The 25,288-nt window shown below is 37.7% G+C and overlaps 2 protein-coding genes and 1 long non-coding RNA gene across 4 annotated transcripts; 1 reads left to right on the top strand and 2 right to left on the bottom strand.

Annotated features, from left to right (window-relative positions):
- Positions 1-1,280: 1,280 nt before the first annotated feature.
- Positions 1,281-9,317, top strand: LOC145635897 (uncharacterized). The gene is made up of 3 exons (XM_081687271.1): positions 1,281-1,834; positions 3,140-4,387; positions 8,385-9,317. The coding sequence occupies exons 1-3, from the start codon at positions 1,347-1,349 to the stop codon at positions 8,974-8,976; spliced, it is 2,328 nt and encodes a 775-aa protein (XP_081543397.1). The 5' UTR covers positions 1,281-1,346; the 3' UTR covers positions 8,977-9,317.
- Positions 9,318-10,244, bottom strand: LOC145635898 (uncharacterized). Of its 2 annotated transcripts, XR_014113932.1 has the most exons (3): positions 10,230-10,244; positions 9,686-10,001; positions 9,318-9,580 (listed from the first exon to the last, which is right to left on the bottom strand). It is a non-coding gene; the product is annotated as an uncharacterized LOC145635898 (long non-coding RNA). The 2 variants fall into 2 exon arrangements; XR_014113931.1 differs by lacking the exon at positions 10,230-10,244 and having other exon boundaries at positions 9,686-10,169.
- A 6,027-nt stretch (positions 10,245-16,271) lies between these two features.
- LOC145634642 (albumin-2-like) lies at positions 16,272-17,478 on the bottom strand. The gene has a single exon (XM_081686047.1). It carries the CDS (start codon positions 17,232-17,234, stop codon positions 16,440-16,442), a length of 795 nt encoding a protein of 264 aa, XP_081542173.1. The 5' UTR covers positions 17,235-17,478; the 3' UTR covers positions 16,272-16,439.
- Positions 17,479-25,288: the final 7,810 nt, after the last annotated feature.

Genomic DNA, 25,288 nt, shown 5'->3' with positions numbered 1-25,288 from the left:
CCTCTCCTATCCTTGAAGCTAGGTGGAAGCCTCCTTTGAGGGGTATAATAAAAGTCAATTCAGATGCTGCCGTGTTCTCGCCTAGTGGTGTGGGTTTGGGGGGTGTGATGAGAGATGAAATCGGACATGGTGGCCTCTACGTGTTTGCGAATGGAAGGGTGTTTTTGATGCTGATGTTGCGGAGGCCCTTGCTCTGCGCCATGCTTTGAACATTACAATTGAAGCGGGCTTTCGGAAGGTGTGTTTAGAAACCGATGATTGCTTGAAGCTCCATAATCATTTGGTGAAGGGGGTAGTGCATCCGACGGCTTTTGGGATGGTGGTTAAGGACATTTTGCAACTCACTCTGCTTTGTCAGGATGTATCTTACTCCTTTGTGAAGAGAAGTGGCAATGGTGTTGCCCATGGGCTTGCCAAGTTATGTAATCGATTTAGTGATCTTAGAGTTTGGCTTGAGGAATTTCCAAATGATGTTTCTGCTTTGGTTTTGGCTAGCTGATTTAAGCCTTCTTGTTTAATTAATAAAATGCTCTTGCTTACCGTAAAAAAAAAAAAAAAAAAAAAAAAAAAAAAAAAAAAAAAAAAAAAAAACTTAGCCATATTGTTTTTTATAATTAAATATAATGTTAATTAAAGAATAGTTATTGAAAGTTACCGTGCATAGCTCGGAACCTAACCTAGTAATTACTAGAAATGAGTCAGTTTCCAAAAAATTACCTTAGTATATGAAATATCTCGTGTGTCACAATTGTCAATTCGAGAAAATTTCTTAGTTAAGATTTTGGAGTCATTTTGACTCTTAACAGTCAAATATAAGGTAAGAATTGACAAAATAAAAAATACCGAAAACACTTTAGTATTGAAACTTGGAGGACTTCTAAGAAGATTACTACAAACTTTTAAATAAAGACCTGGTTTACATTGTGGACTTGAGGAATATACACAACAATTGATGTTATGTAAACAGGTCCACACAAGATTATTCGGCAAATTACAAGTATGTAATTTATTAAAACAATATCTTAACATAAATTATACCAAATGTATTATAATCCCAATAATATCAATATGGAAAACACATTGTTATGAATTAATTCAAATCAGATTAGGTCAGATCAGATTAGATCAAATCAGATAAGTTCAGATAAGCAAATATAAAGTAAATTTAAGAGTGTTCTGATTTACTGAACTAGATTAAACTAAAATGAATACTCTGAAATTATAATCGAAACTGAAGTGAAGCTGAAGATAACATCCCTAAACTAGTCCGCAAACCGCACAGATAAGTACGAGGAGGCGAGGAGCTAACAAACAGAAACAGCAGAACAATAGTAGAAACCAAAAAAATGGAACCAAAGCAAACAGCAATACCCAAAGCTCGCAAGAAGCAGCCATGGCAGAACAACCCCAACATCATCACCCTCTTCTCCATAACTCTAGCTTCCCTCAAAACCCCATTAAACCCTTTATCCAAACCCTTAATTCTCAATTCCTCAAACAAACTCCTCCGTTTTCTACACCCCAATTCACCCTTTACCTCAAATTCACCCCTTCTCAATCCAATTCTCTCTCTTCTACCTCTCATGCTCCACTCAAGTGACGAAGAAATCATACGCACGGCCGTGAAGATTGTTGGGGCGGTATCACTTGTTTCGATTGAGGCCAATGAGAGGGTTGCTGGGGATTCAGGGATTGTAAAGGGTTTGGTGTTGAATATTTTGAGGTTTGAAATGATGGAAACTAAGAAACTTGTTTGTAATGCGATTTTGGATCTTTCTATCACTTCTTTGGGGTGTCAAAGATTGTTGGATGTTTCTGGTTTGAATTATATTATGTAAGTGTCTCCTCCTTTTTTAAATTTCTGTTGCTGTTTTTATTGTTTTTTGATTTAATTTGGTTTATTTGGATGTTAATATGTATTGCACATTATATTATTGAACCAGATACAATTTATGAGTCAATAATAAGGATTTTTTCAGTGTTGGTTATTGTGGTATAAGTACTAAAACAGAAATTTATCTAGCTAAGGGTTTGAGTTTTGACATTCGAATATGATAGAAAATTTTGTGAGCTGATGTTTCAAATAGTGCATAAATTTCGGGAGCCAAGGTTTAAATATTGTACTCTAGTAAGTAGTAACAAACTAACAGAACTGTGAGCCTGTGAATGAGTGCTCCTTCGTGTCATGTAGTCGTGGTCTATTGTATGGCTGTTGAAGCTGAGATCATATGCAATGGGGAATGTGGTGGGAATCGGCTTTTAAATTTTGCTAATAAGATGTCATGGCTGCATCTTATTGCTCATTTAGCATGACTTCATGACCACCAATTTGTAATGTGCTTTTGAAGATAGAAGCAAGCTGGCTATAAACCATATTTTCACTTGAGAACCATCCGAAATATTTAGGCTCTTACATTAGCCTTAGTATGTGCCTATGTGGCTTCTTTTACACTTTGTTCGGATAGCATTATCATAGAGAGAAAGGGAGGAAAGGGAAGGAGAAGGAAGGGGAGGGAAGAAGTGAGCTTATAAATAATAATGTCCTTCCAAAATTTTTCCAAACTTACATACTGTACAAGGGATAATTAGTCCCTCGTTTTCTCATCCCTTTCATTTCCCTCTGAATTGCCAATTTGGACACACTGTAATTGTATTTGTTTGGTGTAGTATTGCTTTGTCATCATGTCAAAAGTTTGTATTGGCTATTGATATTCTCTAGCAAAGATCCTTTGAACCAAGCTAGCGGGTTTGGTTAATTTTTCCTCCTGTTTTGTAATAATTAAAATTATCCTTTATGTACAAATCATCCCAAATAAAGGAACTACATGACTGTCTCAAACAAAAAAAAAAAAAAAAAAAAAAGAGAGGAACTTTATGGCTTAAAATTGCAAAATATTTGATAGCTGAGAAAACAACATTGATTCAATTGACAAGAATATGCAGACATTTGAGATATATAATATTTCTGATCTTTCATAATCATGTAACCAATTGTTTCCTGGGTGGATTGTTTATAAAGCCTTCAGGTATTCATGTGCTTTTTAAATTTTCTGTCACTCTTTTTCTTATGGAATCCACTTTTTACTCGTACTTAAAATTATGTATGCCAATATTTATGATATGGTATAATATGTTTTAGGCTTGGGTTCCTTCAGGTTCAAAAATCCCTGGTGTCTTCCCTGTATATAAATCTCGTCGAAAACGAGGGTGATTTTTTACTAGGAGTTAAACATAAACAAGAAAAAATTCCATTGCTACTACTCAATGCTGCTGCTACTCTTATCAACTTCTGCCACCCCGAACAGCTCAAAAGCATTCCAAGGAAGCTAAAAGAAGCAACTTTTCCTTATTTGGGAGAAATATGGTCTAAAGTACGTGCAAAATTGCTAGCTTCTGAAATTCTGAATGTCTCTAAAGTAAAATGCTGCTACAAGAGCAACCTTACAGCTAAGAGCTTGGCAGAAAGCATTTTTAGGCTGTCAATGGATGCCCTTTCTGTTATAAACTCCATGCCTTCAGAAGTTGTCATGGGACACATATTTGGGCCTTCGTCAACGAGTTTTACAAACTTCATGTTGGAGCACTGGGAATCATCACCTTTTCTGATTAGGAATCAACCAAAATATCCGGAGGCACCACATGCCATTTTCAGCTCATTTATGCATTCACTTACATCTGAAGAAGAATTGCCTAAATGTCTTTCTTCTATCCTACGAGGAATGGTTTCCTGTCCTCCTGTAGCTTTAAACGAAATAGACTGCTTGAGTTTACTTAATGATGTAAGGGACACACTTGGTTCCCCAATAATATATCAGCAGGACATACGTGTGGTAAAGACTAGCATGCATTCTAAACTTGAGGAGCATTACTTTCAGGAATATTTAAGAAATGGCATTGAAGGTCCCAGGGCTTTCTCTGCGGAGGACATCTTAAAGTGTGAGGGAGCATACAGGAAGGGTTATACTACAGCTGTACGTGGTATGGAGTTCCGCAATAGTGATATTGCTGCAGTCACACGAGAAATTGCTTCTATGTTTGGTCAACCATCAGTAGGTGCTAATTTATATGTTACACCACCTAATTCTCAAGGTTTATCCTGCCATTATGATGATCATTGTGTCTTTGTCTGTCAACTTTATGGAGCTAAGCAGTGGACAGTCTATCCAAAACCAATTATCGAATTACCTCGACTATATGAGTGTCTTGAGGTTCCTCAGGAGTTACTGGTGCAAAGCAGACAAATTTTGCTTGATGAAGGTGATGTCCTTTATCTTCCAAGGGGTTTTGCTCATGAAGCATGCACAGTTGCAGATCTCGGTGAAAGCAGCAAGGTTTATGAGTCCTCTGTACATCTTACTCTTGCGATTGAGGTTGAGCCTCCTTTTGAGTAAGTCACTGAACCTCCTTCTGACAATGTAGAACTTGATTATTGCTGATTTTACATTATCTCTATAAACAATGGTCAATGGTTTATCTTGTGTGAGTGTAACAAATTAGTATTCTATTAAAATCAAAGGCCTATATGATGATTGCTTTGACTACAGTTTAAGAAACTGTATTTTGAATAAGTGCTGTGCAATTACTTTACAGCATAATTATTTTGAGGTGAATTTTGCTTTTAGATATTGGAGCCAGGGATCTACAACTATTTTATTCAATTAATGCTGGTTTTTCTACATTAAACTTCAATATAAGGTATTGAGAGCATAAGTCTAGTGTGAGTTAAGGGGGGCCAATATGAAGGCTCTAAATCTATGTGATGATTAAATGATTTGTTCACTGTTTGTGGTGTTCTCTGGGGACTCATTTTGGTGTTGATAACTTGCACATATGGTGATGGTAGCAATGCGAGAGCCGTCCAGAGACTTTCCTCTAATATTTAATGAACCAGCCATAGGATGTGCATAATCTTAATCAGAAATGCAAAATGAATCCGTTAGGAAGCATGAGAAAAAAAAGAGAGGCTGGAATCAAGTTATAGGGAAAGGGGAATTCAGAAGTCTGTATAAATAGAGGAAGTTAGGAAGAGAAGAATCATGAGAAGTTTATTTTAGCTTAATTTATTAAGCTTTGAGAGAGCGTCCAGTCTCTCAAATATTTTACATTTATCTTCAATTTCCTGTGATACTCACCATTTTCATCTCTGTCATTTTCTTCAATTTGCTGATGCATAACATGATACCAATTGACCTTGGGTAGCTTCTTCCAAGCAGCTCTGGATTCCCTTGCGCGTTGTCTTAAAAGTGATAAAAATCAATATTAGGTAAATTCCCTTGAGCTGAAATGATTCGGAAGCAAGGAAGTACTAAAGGTTACACAATTTGTTACATGTCTGGTTTAATTAAGGGTTAATTGAAGTAAAAAATAGGTACCAAGCCACAAATGACACTTACTAAGCCATATTCAACGTCATAGATTGACTATGTCAATTTTCTCCATGTTGCTGCAAAAGAAATCAGTGCCAAGGGCAATCTGAGATTAAGATTTTGGCTGACTCTGTACCCTCTTAAATCAGCTTGAGAAGTGAATTTACACTGTCTACAGTCCGGAAACCATAGTTAATTGAATCATACATTGGTGCATGTCCTGTACTTTGGGTGATGGGCTTTGTAGTGTGGGGCCAAATGTGCTTGGAATATCTGTCATAGAACTCGTCAATTAGCCTTCCAATTGAGTGCTAAAGCATGTTGCACTTGTCATTGCAGCAGAACTGAAATCTATTTATCGACCTTGCCTAGGATCTTCTAGTTCTCTAGTTGCTTTAATAATTTTAGCATATTATTGTCTAAGTAGACTTGGTTATTGGGTAGGGTAGCCCAATGATAATAGTGTCAGGCTAAGCTTAAAGGACTTTTAATGGGTAGGACCTTTATTGGGTAGGGTCAATATAAGGCCAAATTGTTTTTCCAATTTAATAAGAAAATAGATAATATAAAAATAATTACATAGATAAATTCGTATTCATTTATACTTAATAATGACTTTGTCCATAAATTATTTTAATTGACATTTTGTTGGACCGCCCATTATCAACCCGCGACCCGCATTGACCCGACCCGATATCGACCCTTTAAAGTGTGACCCTCTTTGACCCAATCTGCAAATGAACCTCACCGACCCTAACCCGACCTGCCCAATAACCAGAGCTTGCTTTAGTAGTAAATAGTGCAGTTTTGCAAAGTACAGCTGCTTCACTACCTAGCTTGGTTCCTACTCCATGCTTATAGGGTTTGAGGATGCTAATAGGTGCACAATCTTATCCTCACAAGTACAAATGCAATCTGCAATGAACTATTACAGAACTACCTGTTTAGTGTTGAAGAGAAAATTAAAAGATATTAAAAAAAAAAAAAAAAAAAAAAAAAACTTCTTTTCCTTAAATAAATATGCTTAGAAAGATTTTTTTTTTTTACTTTTTTTAAAAGCCAAGCAAGGTGTAATGGACTAAGGCCGATTTCACTTAACAATGCTCATTATTAACAGAAGGATTGCTTCTTCATTAACTAAACGATTAAGGGATACAAGTAGTAGCTTGAGGCTACAAATCTCCTAGCAACTTGAGGTTGCAACTCTCCAAGTTTTCCTTAACAATTTTCTGCCTGCCTTTTCCTTACCCATACTACTTATACTAAGATGGTCAAGGATGACCTTAACGCTTAACATGTGAAACTTAGCTAATATAGAAAAACATAAATAAACATCCTAGAACCAAGGTTGCTTTCTTTCCTTCTCCTCTTCTTAATTGATTTTGTCCCTTGCTCTTTGTGGTTTGTGTTGTTGATACCCTTGTCTGACTCTTCTAGCGTAGACCCGTATAGGTTGTGGCTGACCCCCCCCCCCCCCTAAAGCCGATCTATTACAATGTAATAGACCGGCTTTAGGGGGAGGGGGGGTCATCTTAGTATAAGTAGTATGGGTATTGTTAGTAGAAAAGGCAGGCAGAAAATTGGTAAGGAAAACTTGGAGAGTTGCAACCTCAAGTTGCTAGGAGATTTGTAGCCTCAAGCTACTACTTGTATCCCTTAATCGTTTAGTTAATGAAGAAGCAGTCCTTCTATTAATAATGAGCATTGTTGAGTGAAATCGGCCTGAGTCCATTACACAAGGTTTGGTCTGTGACTTTGGTCATGAGATCCAAATCCACTAGTAATGATTGACTGGATTTACCTATGTGAGGGTGATTGTTCAATAGGATCCTTCTTCCTTACCTTCTAAATAAAAACCCTCTTGTTTGTCATTTAACATAATGATAAAAAAAAAAAGAATCTTTAACTCCTTTTCCAAAGTTTTTAAAACTGTCAATCTTTTTTATATAATCTATTTTATATTCATAGAAGTACTACAATGATTCTAGTGCGATGGTGATGGGAATCATGAGATAAGGGTCGTTCTTGGTAGAAAATATCTTTGTTAGATTTATCCTAAGACATGTGCCAAAAGACTATAACTTGATAACTTTTAGAAAGACAATGATTAAAAGTGATTACAAAATAGTTTGATTTCCCACAAAAAATAAAAGTGAAATGTTTACTTTTTTCAATGTCAGAGATGCAATTAATACGAAGTGGAAATAATGCTAATGATGCATTATATTATGTCAAATCAAAACTATGTAATTGATAAACAATTACACAAAATTTGCAAAAAGAGGCCCCCTGCCTAGGATCACTAAGTGAGCCCTAGAAGGTCTCTAAATCGCATCAATGTCTTCTTTTTTAGCCATAAGTGTATGATAAACATCCCAATTCTTCTACAGTGTCCCCATTCCATTTGTAATCATTTGTTATGATCTTTCTATGCTATGAAGATCCTTTGATATGATCTTACTATTTTAGTTTCTTCCCTAATGTATCAAACCAACTGCATTTCTGGTGTTAACTTGTAGAGCTATAACCGCCAGTGGACGTTACTTCATTTCATATCTGATTAATTCGTTGTTCGTTCTGATTTTTTGTGTCTATAGATCTAACTTCTTGTCCTCGTTTTGAGATTAATATGAGAGTATCTTATTCAGCTATTCATGCAGTATAGAGTATATACACAGTTATTGGTCAATATCTTTAACCTCAAACAATGTTGATTTTATAACCACATGTTTAGTTTTGAGTCCAATTCTAATCATCCTGTTGCAAAACCCAAATGAGATGCTCCACCATTTCAAGGCAGCAGGTCCTGCACTCATGCAATCTTTTATCTTTTTGTTTTTGCTATATTACATCATGGATATCATTCTCAGCGTTCATTCATTGAATTCATTAACATTCTTGTCTTCTATTGGGTATGAAATTCTTCTGGTTTAGATCAAACCACCAAATATCCATCTTAAATTAGTGTTAACAAGTTTACTGATTGCCTTTTCGGCTACTCAATTTTGATGATATCAGGTGGGAAGGATTTGCCCATATTGCACTTTATCTGTGGAGCCGAAAAACAGGGTCTGATACTTTTGCCCATGATACTTCTGGCATGCTATCTATTTCTGTGTTTATCTTGCATATCGCAATGAGGCTTCTTAGCAGTACTGAGCCCATATTTCGAAAAGCTTGCTTGGCTGCTGCTAGTTCTTTGCCTATTGACACTATAGAATGGCATGAAAAGAACCAGAGAGCCACTTTCAAATTAGCAAGTGATAAAATCAATGAGCTATGCAGCTTCACAGATTCTCTCGAATATCTGCAAAAGGCAGTTGAAAGAGATGATGATCCTTTTCATTGGCTTAGATGGCTTGAGCTTCTCAATGGGAGAGACGTATATGTACAGAATTTTTGTAACTTTAATTCAGATCGAGTTTGTAACATTTTATCATTTATTAATCAACACAAGGATGATGCTGAAGCTGCATTTGCCCATGTTAAGTCAAACTTTTGTAATGAAGATCTCTTTGACGATGCAAAAGAGAGCTTTAAGACTTTGCATGCCTTGTACAAGGAGGCCCGGATGCGATATATGAATGGAATGCTTTCCTTACATCATTAATTAACCATATTACTTAACAAACCATTTTTTTTTTTTCGAATTTTGGTTTCACCATTACCTGTTAGACTGATGTGTATCTCTATTTATGATTACTATCTTCTCTAAAAGCTCTGATCAACAAAGCTTTATTCTGATTTTGGTAACTTACCCTTTTCAATATAAACTTGGCTATGAGCACTGATATTTTGCAGAAGGATTCATTTTCTTACACTGCTATTGTGCATGCTTTGTTGCTAAGATTTCAGACTTGCATAAGGTGTTGAATACAGAAGAAGTGACATGATTGAGGCTTTTGAGGTATGCAATGATCTGTAATTTTTTACATAAAGAATAGGCTAATATTGTTCAATGTAAAAAGAAAATCTTAATAACAACATTGATTATCTATATCATGTTACATGTATTCAATATAGTTGATGACAACCTGATGACTGTTCTATGGTTTTCCATGTTTAGGATTTGGACCAGGATGGGTCGTCACGCCATGATAATCTATATGATAGACTAATTCTTCTTCACCATCATCATTGGCGTGGCCATTCTTCAGGGGCTCTTCTCTTCTGTATGCTTCTTGGTGAGGTGAGTGCTTCGTTGCATCCAAAACCTGCATGTTTATTATGATGCCGATACTTTATACTGTCTTGTGAATGATAGTATGATATGAACTTGATGATGGTGTATAAAATGTGACAATTATTCATAAGCTCACCTTGACTGCTCTTGACTCATGTTGAGTCAGATGTCTGCTCAAAGCTCTCCTTGATGCTAGTCCTTGTAGATCGTTTGTAGGAGACGCTACAGAAAATAGAGGCGATGAGGATAGGCTTGTGTATTTGGCGAATAAACAGAAAGTTGTAATAATAATGATGAAGTATAGAATTATGCCAGAATGTTTCATTCTGATAGATGGGTGGCTGGCTATGAGTTTTGAAATTAAAAGAATCGGATAGAATACCTTATAAAGAGGTGTCCATTATTCAATTCTATTTGCCTCCTTCCTTCTCTCTACCCCCCTTTATGTATGTCTACAAGTTTGAGTAGAAATTATTAGATAGCTTAGGACCACCACATTAATCATGGTTTCAACTATATATGAATTTGACATGCATTAGTTTTCACTGTCTATCATAGATTTGCTTATGTGGTAATCTATTGAATTGACGTGCAATTTGTTATTGATCTATCTAGTGGTTGAGGAGACGGAAAATCAGGCGAGGATTAGGTTGAACTAGGGGTGATAAAAAGAGCCTCACCCTAGAAGTCAGCCTGAACTCGGGCTCGGAAAGCCCGACCCTGAAACCCGTGAGGTGAATGATAGAAAATTACAAGGACGGACCATTGAAAAGTGTCAGAAGGCAGATCACTTTCAAATCTTTGACGAGTCTAGTGGGTGGTGCATGATTAGAAATTTGGAGGTATATTGAGAAAGTGGGGCTTAATAGTAATAGAGCCATTATTTGGTAAGTAGACGTGTATGGTGATCATATATTGGACACTATTTTTCATTACATTAAAAGTCTCACATGGTGGGAGACTATCTGTCTATTCTCAATCTGTTAAAGACCAGAGATTTGTTGTTTTTGCAATTTGCATGATATAAGCTGGATTGGGGCTATTTGTTGCATCATTCATTTTAGATTTGGTAACTGTGAACTTGATTCTTTACATCATTGATAAATTATTGAATTCTCACCAACTTTGAACTTCACTACTTCAAGCTAATTTCATCACAGTATTCACTACTGCTTAGTAGTTTGTGTTTGGAAGTTGGATGCTTATGTTTAGAGTTGTGCATGGGCCGAGTTGACATAAGGTTATGCCTGACATGAAAATGGGCCAACTCGACACGTTTCACAACCACACGACACAGGAGGCACGCCAATGAGCCATGTGCAATTAGTCTAAGGTGCACCCTTATGCACCTTAGATAGGTGTAACAACGCAGCTCAAAAGTCCAATTACACACAACCCAATTAAAAAAAGCCTTAAAATTAAAAAACACGGAAACTAAAATACACCCACCCACACCCAATACATGTAACGTCACCTCCAAGCTCAAAACTCTTCTTCTATATATGATTTTCTCTCTCCTCTTTTTCACTTTCTCTCTTCTCTATTTCATTTTCTCTCACTAAAAAACTGCAAAAACATCAATGGACATTAGAGAAGAAATGCAAAATCAAAAGGATCCTCCCTAAAAAAAAAGCAATTTTATGTAAATTTCACTTAATGTTTGAATATATATGATTATCACTAAATTTTGTTTGAATATTGTTTGATACTCTATTGTTCGAAATTTTTTATTGGAATTTTCAAAAAAAAAAAAATAAAAAAATAGTGAAATCTAACGGATACCTTACGTTCACATTCCGAAATGATTATGTTCATATTTTGAATTCTTATGTTCATATTTTGAATCCTTTTGTAAACTTTCTGAAATGCTTATATTCACTTTCTAAATCCATATGTTCATATTTTTTTTATCTATATGTTCACCTTCTGAAATGCTTAATTATGTTCATACGCATTAAAAAATGAACCAATGCATATGTTCATATTTTGAATGCATATGTTCATATTTTGAATGCATATGTTCATATTTTGAATGCATATGTTCATATTTTGAATGCATATGTTCATATTTTGAATACTTATGATGCATATGTTTCATAATCATATTATTTTTTATTTCTTCAATTTTTTTATGTTCATAATTAAATGTCTTATATTCATAATAATATTTTATATGCTCATAATGTAAATATTCATAGTAAATATTTGTTGTTCATAAATATTCTCATTATGTCTGTATGCATATGTTCTCTTTCTTAAATTCATATGTTCATATTTTTTACGCATATGTTCCCCTTTTAAATGGTTATATTCACTTTAAGGAAACCAATGCTTACGTTCATATTTTATATTGTTATGTTTATTTTCTGAAATGCATATGTTCATATGTTTTATGCCTATGTTCACTTTCTGAAAAGCTAAGGTTCACATTTAAGGGAACTTATGCATATGTTCATATTTTGCATGATTATGTTCATTGATAAAAAAAAAATGCAGAAAATCAGATGAAATTCATACACAAATGAAATTGATCAAAGCTAAAAAATTCAATTCATATGAATTAAAAAAACACAAACTTTAAAAAAAATCGGGTGTACAATAATTATTGTACATCCACTATAAAGATAGACTAATTTGATCAAAAGTTACCCCTAAAATAAATAAAAGTTACCCTATTATGCATAAAAGTAATCCAATACAAATAAAAATTATTAATAATGAATCACATTTTAAATGACTAAAAATCAATTATTAGTGATTGAATATAATTAAATTACCATTATAAAACTTTTCTTATTGTCTATATATATAAAAATTGTATTATGTTTAAAGTTACCCAAAAAAGGCAAAAAGTTACCCTTAAATTAGGTAAAAGTTACCCTTATACTGCTCGATGTACAATAATATTAGTGTAAACCGGGTGTATACAAAAGTTTTTGTTCAAAAAATCAAATAAACAACCAATTCCATACTGTAAGAAACAAATTCAATCGTTAAATCGAAAAAACGAGAAAAATAGAAAGAAGAAAAATAGAGGAAAAAGGAATTAAAGAAGGAAGGAGAAAAAGCAGAGTATAATTTGTGAATTCAAAGATTCATATGAACCTTAATTAATCGAAAATAAAGCACAAAATTGAAATTCACACAAAAATTCATAGTTATAAACTACTTTCATGTTGTAAGAAACAAATTCAATCAAAAAAGTGTAAAAAAGTAAGGGGAAAATTAAAAAAACAAAGGAGAGAGAAAATAAAAAAACGAAGGAGAAAAATTGAGGAGAAGAAAGCTAATGTTCAGTTTCTGAAAAGCTAATGTTCATATTGCACTGTTGTTACACCTATTTCTAGGTGCATGAGTGTGCACCTAAGAATATGCGGAGCCCTGTGTGCATAAAAATCAATTTTCAAAAATTTGGCACAGACACAAGCCCGTATCGAGCATGGTGGGCTGCCTGCATATTTTTGACCAATTTACCAAAATCTAAAAAATTATTAAGGGTCCGTTGATACAAAACATACTGGAATGACATGACATGTGAGTTGAGTCGTGCACAAGTTTCGTTTATGAAAGATCAACACAAGCATAACCCAATATGACTTTATCTTGGCTTATACCAAACACAACTCGTTTGGTCACGAGGTATATTGATACGACACAACACGAGGGCTTACACGGCTTAGCATGATCCTAGCTTTACCTTCGGTCTTACTATGCAAGGTTTGTATTATTTCCCCCACCCTAATAGATTTGGATCAGTTTGGTTTGGGTCATCTTTGGTCTTCTTGGGTTGATGAAGGCTTCAAAAAAAGTTACTCGTATGTGATAGGTGCTGTGTCGACTAAGCTCTTGGCCTCTTGGGTAATATTCCCAATGGATGATGACGGATGAGCCAGCCGGCTGTGACCTGCTCGTATTTGGGTCTATGTTCAGTCTATTATGAGAAAAGAGATTAATTGTAGTTGTAGTTGTAGTAATTTAAGGTTCAAGCTGATTTAGGTATTATGGGGCTGTGTAGTTTTTGGTGCAGTTTAAGTGTAATCCAATTTGATGTTGAGCCGAGCTGATATTTGGCAATATCATATCCAGTTGGTCTGCCCATGGTTAAGGCTGGCAGTATGGACCAACCCATCATGTGTTTATTTTGGTGATTTTTCCAGCGTTTTGTAGCTTGGCTTCTCTACTTGTAAAGTGATTGACCTGATTGTTCTCCCGAACCTCTGTATATTATAAGGTTGTATTTGACGTAAGCCTCAAGGTCATTAACTCATTGTATAGTCCATGATATGATTGAACTGGAAAATTTTGTTAAAATAATTCCACTTTAATAAAAATAAGTTAATTTTAGCAAAAAAATCAATTTAGTTCGTAAAAATAAATTAAACTAATACAGCATTATAATAATAATGATACTTCGTAATAATTTTCATTTCACTTTAAGTCATTCAACTCAACTTAGCACTTTCGAAACATCACTCAATTTTGATCAAATGACTATGATTTTTAGAGTGCGGATAATCTCTCACCTCTCTTGCAAAACCTGATTTTTTTATCGAGTTCACAACCCTCACAAGCAGGGATGGCTGCCGCGCACCTCACCTAGCCGCATTTGGATCGTGGAGCCCCCTGCCGCATCACTCCTCAGCTGATACTGCCTCCCCAGCTTGCAAGACAGCTCCTCACTGTCCTGAGCGTGTTGCCGCAAAAATTCCAGCGTGCCAGGTAGCTTCCTGCACACTGGGGCAGCTGCCGGTGGTATTCAGGCAGCCTTACTCGACCCCAGCAAGGCAGCAACACAATCAGTTGCACATAGTCTACTCCTCCCTCACCTTACACTTGCACACCGCCCCTACTTTGAGGCCAACCACCTATACACAAACTAGACCTCTACCTTCATCGCCATAAATGCAAACCGCTCAAAGCATGGTATCTTTAAACCGAACCCAAAATTTGGTTTAGCTGTCAGCCTGTCACTACCTCCGGTCAATACTTTTATCGTTCCCCGCTTCATAGAAATAACAAATAAGCTTTATCAGATCCCAATTGGAATGTCGCGATGCGTGATGAATATAATGCTTTAATTGAAATTAGGACTTGTGAATTGGTGTCTAGGCCAACGAGGGTGAGTATTGTTAGTTGCATGTGGTTATTTCGTCATAAATTGAATGTTAACGGTGATCTAGAACAACACAAAGCTCGTCTTGTTTGTGATGGAAAATCTTTGAAGGTGTTGATTGTGATGAAACATTCTGATTGTTAAACCGACTACCATTTGCACGGTATTGAATTTGGATATGACTCGTAAGTGGTCTATTCACCAACTTGATGTTAAAAAAGCTTTTTACATGGTGACTTGAATGAGTGTGTGTATATGCATTAACCCTCAGTCGGGTTTGTTGACAAGAGGTTCCCAGGCTATGTTTGCAAGCTCCATAAGTCTCTCTATTGTCTAAAACAAGCTCGAAGGACTTGGTCGTATTAGTGGTTTGCTAAGAGTTACACTTCTTTACTCATTTTCCGGCATGGGAATGATATGGCATATACTATTATATGCTGATGATATTGTGTTGGTTACATCCTCAGATCTGTTACATGAACGCATCATCTCTCACTTACGTACAAGATTTCCAATGACTGATTTAGGTCATCTGAATTTGTGGCCATTGATGTTACTCGTACTCCATCATATTTGTTTATGTCTCATCATAATTATGCATTGGAAATTTAAGAGCGCGCAGGTATGGCTAGTTGTAAACCTACGACAACCCTTGTGGATACTCAATCCAAGTTTAGTGCAGAGACAAGGCCTAAATTTCATAACCCAACACTTTATCGTAGTCTTGCAGGTTCATTACAGTACCTTACTTTTACTCATGTTCAGCAAGTTTGTTTATTCATGCATGACCATAGAGAGGGTCATTATGATGCATTGAAATGCACCCTGCATTACATTTAGGGCTCCATTGATCACAGGTTACATTTATATCCTTCATCACTTATGAATTTGATCACATATACCAATGCAGATTTGGGCGGGTGTCCAAACACTCGTCGTTCGATTTTAGGATAGTGTTGTTTTCTAGGGTACAATCTTATTTCTTGGTCTTCTAAGCATCAGGCTACTCTTTCTATATCAAGTACTGAGGCAGAATACAGGATGTCACGAATGTTGTTGTCGAGGCTTATTGGCTTCATAATCTTCTTTAGAGCAGGCTGCTATTATTTATTATGATGATGTAAGTGCAATTTATTTATCTCATAATCTTGTAAAGCACCAACGTATCAAGCACGTCAAAATGGATATTCATTTCGATTAAGAAAGGTGGCGTTGGGGCAAGTATGGGTCCTGCACGTTCCAACTCGATATCAGTTTGCAGACATCTTCACGAAAGGCCTACCTTGACAATTGTTCTTGGATTTCAGATCAAGTCTTAGCATTCATCTTCCTCCCGTTATGATTGCAGGGGTGTGATAGAGTATATGATAAATATTCTAGATATTATGTAATAGAAGGATATACTTTTGTGAATAATCTATAAATATCTTCTGAGACTTCTTAACATGATTAGGAGTATCTTTGTAACCATGTATATATGAATAAATGGAATACACTCCAATTTGAGGAGGTTTATAAAATCTTACAAGTAATGTAATTATCATATACTCATTAACTCATCCTTATCGTTGGTATTTGCAAGTGGTACTACATTGCGGTAGTAGTTTTTATTCATAAAGGGTACAACTAACAATATCCAAAAAATTCTTAAACATGAAACTACAAAATTAAAAAATATACTAAGCATGAAACAAGAAAAACCTTCTCATGTGAGAAGTAAAAACTTGTAGGCAAACTCTAAATATGTATAGCAACTACTAATGTCTTGCACTGTGTTTCACAATTCCTGATGACCTCCAGGCTGACCAACAGAACTTGGTTCTTCAGCAGGTAGGTCAATACCACGGTTGTACCGAGGCAATATGGGTCGTAAAGAAGGCCAGTTGTTAGGAAGGATTTTCTTGACCCCGCCAATAATGTAGTCATTTGTTGAACCAGGAGCGAAGTTTATGAGCGCATATGAATCTCCTTTAAACAGGTAGGCCTCTTTATGGTTGTAGTGTGAAGAAAATGCTGCATCGAATCCGCTTTCAAAGATGGTGTTTCTCAAACCACCAAAGCCCTGCGATATAGGACGGATGGCAACAAGACGAGGTGGTAAACTAGAACCACCATTATTGTAGTTTATAAGAGCATATTGATCACCTTTAAAGAGATAAGCTTCATATTTAATTGATGACTCAAATGCGGCATCTGCTCCGTTTTCGAAGACCGTCTTTCTAAAGAACGAGAACATCCTAGTGATAATCATAGGACCATCAATTATATAGTCGTCTGTAGTGCCCGGAGCAAAGTTTATCCGGGCACAGAATTTTCCGGAGAAGATGAAAGACTCATTGTTATTATGAGACCCAAAAGCACAGTCTATTCCATACTCTGCAAAGGGGGTACCCTTTAGTGAAGGGAACCCGTCGCGTATAAGAAGCGGTCCATTAACTACTCTGTCATTTGTTGACCCAGGTGCATAGTTCAGTAGCAAATACTCATTCTTCATGAATAGGTATGCTTCATTTTTCCGCGAGGAACGAAATGCAGCATCTACATAACTCTCTAAGTTACCCACCCCATCCATGTACCAATCTATGAGGGAGGTGGTTCTTAGATCCCTCTTTTGAAAGGAAGTGGTGTTATAGGTGCCATCGTTTGGATGATATCTGCTAATGCTTAGACTTCGCCTTGTGCCATTTTCATCTATATAATAACTTATTGGCCTTTGAATGCTGATCTGCCTTTCCGGATGGGATTGTGGGCTGAAATTTGAGTTTATGATTAATACATTGTCCACTCTTTCTCGTCTTGTATACCTGGATCGAATTATAAAATTTTTGTAAATATTTTTGGGTATCCTTGTTATGAGATGTACAATACTATAATGTGTATCTTCTCCCCCGGTTCAATTTATTCTGATTTGTTCAAAGAATTTTAGTTCAAACAAAGTTAATTGTGCTTCCTCAATTCACTAATATTTGCACCATTAAAAATTACGTATATTTTGTAATTTAAAATCTCTAATTTTTTATTTTTTAAATTATGATATAGTATACGTTCGACGTTGTCTAATTCATACTTTAATGTAGGAGGTCATTTATTAGTGTGCTATTTAAAATTGTTTTAATTTCCTACGATAAAACACTTGTAGAAAAATTGAAAAAGGCACCGCTCAATGGCCACCGGTTTTTGAAAACCGGTGGCTTAAAAAATGGGCGGGATTAGGCATATGTACATTGCCACCGGTTCAAACCGAATCGGTGACATAAATGATAAAGGCCACCGGTTTTGAACCGGTGGCAATAATCAACTAATAAAAAAAAAACCGGACCTTTCTCTTTCCCCTTCCTTTATATACCCTAACCCTAATCTTCTCTCTCCTCTATCGCCTCTCCTCCTGCTCTCCTCCTTCTCTCTATCTCCTTCGTTCTTACTCCCCCTCTCTCTATCCTGCTCTCCCTCTCTGAATCGCTCTAGTCGTCCTCCCTTTCTGAATCTCCCTCTCTAAATATCCCTCAAAGGCCACTACCACCACCGCCACTGACCACCGCCACTGACCACTGCAACCACCAAGACCGACATCAACAACAAGTTTTAAACGGTTTTCAGTTTCCCACACCGTCGCCACTGACCACCGCAGCCACCAACATCGTCGCACTTTCTCTCTCCTCGTGATGAAACCATAGGTTTTCAGGTCAAATTCGACCATCAAAACTCTAGATCTAGAGTTTTTATGGTCGAATTTGGCCTCGTAAACCTAATTCAAAGTATGGAGAGTCGTCGAATGAAGATTTGTGTGTTTTTTTCATTTTTTTTTCATTTTTTCTGTTTTTGGGTGGTGGGTGATTGGTCGATTTTTTCTGTTTTTGTTAATTTTGGGTTGTTATTTGCGAAGGCGGTGGTTTTAGGTGGGTGGTGTGGTGGTTTAAGGTGGGTGGTGGGGTGGGTGGTGGGTCGTTGAATCTGGGTGGTGGGTCGAGGGTTCTGGGTGGTGGGTCGTTGAATCTGGGTGGTGGGTCGTTGGTTCTTGGTGGTGGGTCGTGGGTTGTTGGGTGGTGGGTCGTGGGTTGTGGGTGGATTGTGGGTTTTGGTGGTGTTTTTTTTTTTAAAAAATTTTCATATCTAAAGTTTTTGTTTATCATTTCTGATTTTTATTTTTTTTCAGATTTTTTTTTATTTTGATTTTTAATTGTGTTTTAATTTTTTGTGTTTTTTTTGCAGATCTATTGCAATTACATTATTATGCGAATTCTTTTTGAGTTGTCAAGATCGTAATTTTGATAAATAAGGTTACGAAGCTAGGAACATATGAAATGTATAATTTATTTGTATTATGTTTTTAAAGTATGATTTAGCTAATAAAAATAAAACATTATCCCATTTCCTTTTAATAAAATTATCATTCTTGATAATTGCATGTAATATAATAATTATTTCTCAATTTCTAGGGGAAAAAAAAAGATGTATATTATGATTTTATGTAAGTGTCTCTTGATTTTTAAGTGAAAAAAATGAATTTTTTTTTTGTTTTTGTTTTTTTTGGGCATTATTGCCACCGGTTCCACCGAAAAACCGGTGGCAATACTTACTAATACCAAAAAAAAAAAAATGCGGGAAGTGTTATTGCCACCGGTTAACCGGTGGCCTTAAGCCTTTTTGCCACCGGTTTTGAACCGGTGGCCTTGCTTTAGTTTATTGCCACCCCCCAAATGACAGGCCTTGGGGGGTTTTGAACAAGTGGCCAATTCATATTTTCGCCTAGTGAAATGATTGGTTTTAGTTGTAAGGTAGAAACTTCTAATATTTAAATTACAAAAATGTTTAATATGATAACTCTACAAAAAAAAAAAAAATGACATCATCATTGCATTTAGACAGGCAAATTTTTATGAAGAGAGCGACACGTGGACAGTGGTGACAACACCATTTTCTGTTTTAGTAATAGTTAATAGATTTCTAATTATACAATAATAAAATCTACAAAATGATGTACATTGAAATGAGTCAAATGACTATGTGCACAATATTATTTGAAGATGACATTGGAAAGAGGCATGATATAACACAGACCCACAGAGGCAAACCTAATTGATATTCTCTTCGTTAAAATCTCCAATTTTTCCTCCAAAATAAATGTATAATAAAGTCTTCTTTCTCTACCACCACTAATATTTTCTTCTCTCTCCTCCCCACCCATGGCTATGCCGGTGATGGGCCACCTTGGGAACTATAAATTGGCCAGCCGGCCAAACAAAAGACACCCTAGTTACAAAGCAAGTAATGTGGGCCCATATTTAACCTTTAGGGAAAGGAACTTGCTTGTGAAATGGTGTTCATAGCTGTGTGGTGGTGCTAACTCTCATAATGTGATGCGATGGGTGGCTCTAAAGGTTGTGCGGTGGTTGCGCGATAGTGTTTATGGATATGTGGTGGTTGGGCGGTAATTCCTAGTGGTTGTGCAGTGGTTGCACGGGTGGTGGTTATGGTAGTTATGCGGTGACGGTAAGGTGAAGGTAAAAATCGTGACATATTAACGCCAATTAATATGCTACACCTTGGATTAGCTAAAACGGGTTGGTCCAGGCCCTAGATATTTGTTACATTAATGATAAACATGTGGAACAAAATGAACGTTAAGTAATTCATAGATAAACATGATTATCATTATAAAAATAAACATAAACATTCAATTTATAGGTTCATATATAAACAAGTTATATTCCCAGACGATGCCCTGGATTGGTGAAGATAAAATTTTTTAAAAAATAATTAGCTTGAATGTTAAACCATATCACATAGAGAATACAACCAATACACATAAAAGGCATATGATCTCTTTTATCACATACATAAGTATTTAGAGAGCCACAAGGGCAAGTGATGAGAATTATTGATTTAGCATCACCTGGAATCGAGAGGAAAACTTTAACCACTTAAGCTATACATCTTTCACACTCTATAAATTTTCTAATTGATTTACATATATTACAAATGTATCTTGCTTTAAAACATATATTAATACGGATTTTATGATGCAAAAATTACAATTTTATAAGAAAAGTATTGAAAATTATAAATAATAATTTTGTGTATGTGAAAAAATAAAAATTTATCTAAATAAAATTCTAGAATAATGTCTATCCTTCTAAATCTATTTGATATCACTTACCTTACATCTAATATGTCATGTTTATGCTTAATTGTCGTGTATATGGCTCAATCGCACGACGTATGGAGAGAAATTGGAATATCAAACGTCGATGTCTCATTATAATACAATCAATAACATAATACTAGACTTGATCATGGTGAGACCAATCCGATTTTGGGCGAGTTTTGGGTATAATTTTCCGGGTCGAAATCAAGTTAGGCCCTGCCCAATTTTTTAAAATTTTGGGCAGGCTTGGGAAATCGATTTTATGCAATTGTAATTAGATTTTTTACCGGCTCAAAATTGGCCATAAAAGCCTGCACGACCTAGCTAGTTTGGGCGAGAAATTACACATATAGGAATGGGCTTTACTCTTTCCCTTGGCCTTTCTGGCCCGCCCAATAATCACCTCCACATAATACTAAAATAGACACCAGAATTGACACATGTCATTCCATGGACCCGTTTATTCCCTCCAAAACTCCTCCTCCCATATTTTAGCAAAACTCTTTTTATTATTGGAATATTTGTATAATACAGCTATAATAACATTATTCCTAATCTTATATATTATGTTAATAATTGTATTCCTTTGTATATCATGTTCTATTTACTTACAATAGTTACCCAAGATTTTAAGACTATTTTTTGAAAGACCAAAATAAGCCAAAATTTAAAAGGTTGAAATATGGTAGAGAGTATATATAAAATAACGGATCCAAAAATACTATTAACATTTTAATTATGTTTCGGGTATTTTTGTGATCTCCTCGGATACTGGTCACGCTCTCCTGGCAACGAGACTGAGACACCTGCAAAACAACAAATATTCCTTTGACGATCAAGTTAGTGATCGGAAACGAAAAAGGCTAGAGAGAGAAAGTAGAGAGAAGTTGGAGCTATTTAATGCTCTTTTCTTTGTAATGTCGTAATCCACCCCTCCCATCATAAATGATTGGGGTATTTATAGGGGGTGGGAGAGTGTGCCCCTTTAGGGTTTGTACCCTAAAATTCCGTGACATGATTGGCTGCGCAATCAGAGAATGCCACGTGTCGTATGGGGGGGCGCCGCTTTGCGGCTTTCAATGATTTTCCTCGGGATTTGGGCCCTGACGTAATAAGGGCCCTTTCTCTTGCTGATTTTCAGGTGCTCTTTAGGGCATTTGACACGCGTCATCTTCCTGAAGGGACACGTGTCACCCTTTGACTGGGCCACGTGTCACTACGGGATCAGACCACGTTTTTTAGGGCTATTTTTATCCTAAACATTTGCCCCTCAGAGGGGGTGGCTCGTACGCTTATAGGTCGCCTCCTCTGATCCTCTACTCGTCTTAATGCGTCCGAGTATGGGGAGATTTTGAGCTTGTGTAGGGGCGGACAGATCCTGTCTGTCAATTGAAGGGGCGAACGCTTTTTAGACCGAAAGTCGTGTCTTGTTCGCATAGAATTTTTCCAGACTGATAAAGTCCATAAATTAGGCGGCCGGATCTTGCCACCTAGGCTTTTGGAGAAAGGTGCAGACGATATGCCTTTCGAGATGAAAACTTTAATTCTATTTGGACGCGCTATTAGTCGTCCGTCTCTTTTTTCATCCAAATTGACGGATCCCTGTAACGACCTTTTGAATTCTAGGTTAATTTTTTCAAAAAGTATCCGTTTAAATTCCTGGGCGGGAAAGATGGATTTACCATTTTACCCCCATAAATTTTGCCTATAAATATGAGGGGTTTGATCTCATTTTAGTACTTTACATTCTTGAGAATTCTAGAGAGAAGTCAGAGCATTTCTAGAGAGAGAAAATGATTTCCCCTGAATCTTCAAGAGTTCCGCCGCTTAGTTTGAGTTCTCCGGACGTTTTTGAGTTTTTCGGTCAATCTTTCAAGACCTTCAAGAACTCCTCAAGTTTTCAACACGTACAGAGGTAGGCCGCCTGCTTTCTTTTCCTTGAATTTTATTTTTCTTTTCATCACCTTTTTAAAAAATCTGGCTCAACACTCGGCTTCGTCCGTTTCTCCTCATGAGGCCGGTCGTTTGCCTGGGACTGAGGAGTCTAGAGTGGATGGAGACGAGCTGTCTCCTTCATGGAGTGAGTCTATTTCTAGTGCGTACCAACTCACCTCCACCTATTCTTCTCTGTCCCTGCAGTCGAACATGGCAAGAACCATGCAGACGCATGATCGTCACGCGACCAGAAATCCAGACGGCAGTCTGGTGAATCCTAGGGTCCCTTATGACCCAAATAATACCGATATCGAGACCAGGTCTACTACCCAGACAACTGCCTCCACGGGCACGCATCATTCGGCCGTGGAGGTTACCTCTTCCTTTGAGGAGCGCCAAAGAGCTTAAGGCGTTTCTATTATGGTGGGAACGTCCTGGTGAAATCCGGAACTAATGTTCCCCCAATATGCCAACTCGGCCATGGATGAGGCCGAGTTGCTACTTCGTGAAGGACCTCCTTCCTCTTCTCGGGCGGACGCTGATCCATTCGTCCCAACTCCTTCACAACTCTATCTCCAATATAGCAGGTCGGACAGGTCGGACAGACCAAGGACTGCGGTTGCGATTAATGAACCGTCCGACCTGCCTCCTCGTGGTGCCCCTCTTTCTGGAAGTCAAGCGGCCACTTCTAAAGACAAGGGCAAGAGCCCCTTAATCCCTAAGGTCTTTCCCTCAACCAGAGGCGGCCATAGCTCTAGGGGCTGGAGCTCGGCCGAGGAAGCAGATCTGGAAAGAGTGGTGTCCTCTGAGTTTGGGAGTGCTCCTAACTAAGAGGGAGAGGAAGAAGTTGAGAAGGCGGCCAAGGGTGAAACGACTGAAGGTAAGGCGGCGACCGAGGAGGTTGTCGCCAATATTGATAACTTCAAAGATCCGTACGCCTGTACGGTGGGTAGCACGGCCTTGGGCTTCCTAAATGACAAGTTTGAAACATACTAGGCATTCCGCCAGCTTGGGGAGGGATTTGAGATCCAGCCTCCAAGGAAGTCACATGTTGTGGCCGCCTGGGAGGCTGAGAAGCCGTGCCAAAGAGCCTTCAGCGTCTATAGGGCAGCTTTGGACGTGGGACTGCGCTTCCCTCTCCACCCTTTTGTCCGTACTATTTTAGACGAGTATGACATCACTCTCTTCTAGCTGATGCCGAACGGCTGATTAAACATATTTGGGTATTTGGTGACGTGCATCTGTAAAGGCTTCAAGCCGGACTTTGCAGTCTTCTGTGAGATGCACACGCTGACCAAGCTGGACTCTGACACGGACGACTGGCTCGTTCTGAGCTCCAACAGAGACTACATTGTGGTAGTCAACCGCGTCTCCAAATGGCGTGATTGGAAGCACCGATTCTACCGCATAAAAACTAAGGATGTTGAGTTCAACTTGCGGATGAATCAGTTTAACGCCGAGCCAATTCAGCTTGGGCGCGGGGATCTCAAGCCTGATAAGCCACCCGTACACCCCAGCCAAGAGCATCAGCTTGAATACTTTAAAGTCAAGAGGGTGAAGAGGGACGGCAAAACTGAGCGCGTTCCGAGTAACTGGGTCCCTCTATCCAGTTGGCTTCGGGACCCTACGTTCATGTCGATCTACGGCATGTACAAGAACTTGCTCCAAGGTGGACGCTTGGACATATATAGTTTTCGTACGTACATAGCTTTTTGGAGTTGAAAAATTTTCTAACACTTTCTTCTTTTTCTTTTACAGCTGAGGCGTTCAAGATGCTGGATTCAGAACAAAAGGGGGAGGTGAACATGTCGAAAATTGACTTAGCCCGCTATAAGGCTCGTCAAAAGTTGTACGAGAAAACTAAGGGGGTAAGAACATCCTTCCTCCTCCATATCTCCCTTTCGTCCGTGTTGGTATGTTGAGAAAGTCCTCCTTTCTGAATTCTCACGGACGTAACTTTGCGTCCGTGTTGGCAGGGTGGGAGGGACCTCCTTCCCAGCTTAACATTGACATTGATGTATTGTTCTGCTTATTTTACACTAACTTTTGCCTCTTTGCAACTGTTAACTCTAACCCCAAGGGCCAAACGAAATCAGTCGTCCCCTGCTTCTAAAACGGACAAGGATAGAAAGACGTCCAAGCAAAGGAAGACGGTCGCCTCTAAGACCACTACCACCACTGCGGCAAAGACTACGTCGCGGACTGTTTTCAAGCAGTCCAAAGGAGAACAACCCCGGCTGGGTGATAGCGGGGCCTCCAAGTCCATGGATCCGGCCGCCACGCCGGTCCATGATAAGTCCGAGAAATCGAATGATAGGGGTAAGTCGACCCCGGCAAAACCGACCGGGACAAAAGTGACTCCGCCCGTTCAAAGAGCCCAAGAATCTGATTGGCTTGAGGCCTCTCAGTCGGCCGGCAACCAGCCTGGCCGCACGGGTGAGGAGGGTGACGAGCCTGCACCGCCTCCTTCATTCACCTTAAATCCTCTTACTGCTCCGAGCTTCTCTGACGGTCAGTTTAAATATTTTTGCACTCTTTCCTTTTAA

Source organism: Chenopodium album, chromosome 6 (genome assembly GCF_948465745.1).
Source record: "Chenopodium album chromosome 6, dcCheAlbu1.1, whole genome shotgun sequence".
NCBI classification, from domain to species: domain Eukaryota; kingdom Viridiplantae; phylum Streptophyta; class Magnoliopsida; order Caryophyllales; family Amaranthaceae; genus Chenopodium; species Chenopodium album.
The sequence above is the reverse complement of the archived record's forward strand: the minus strand, read 5'-3'. Positions and strand labels throughout refer to the sequence as shown.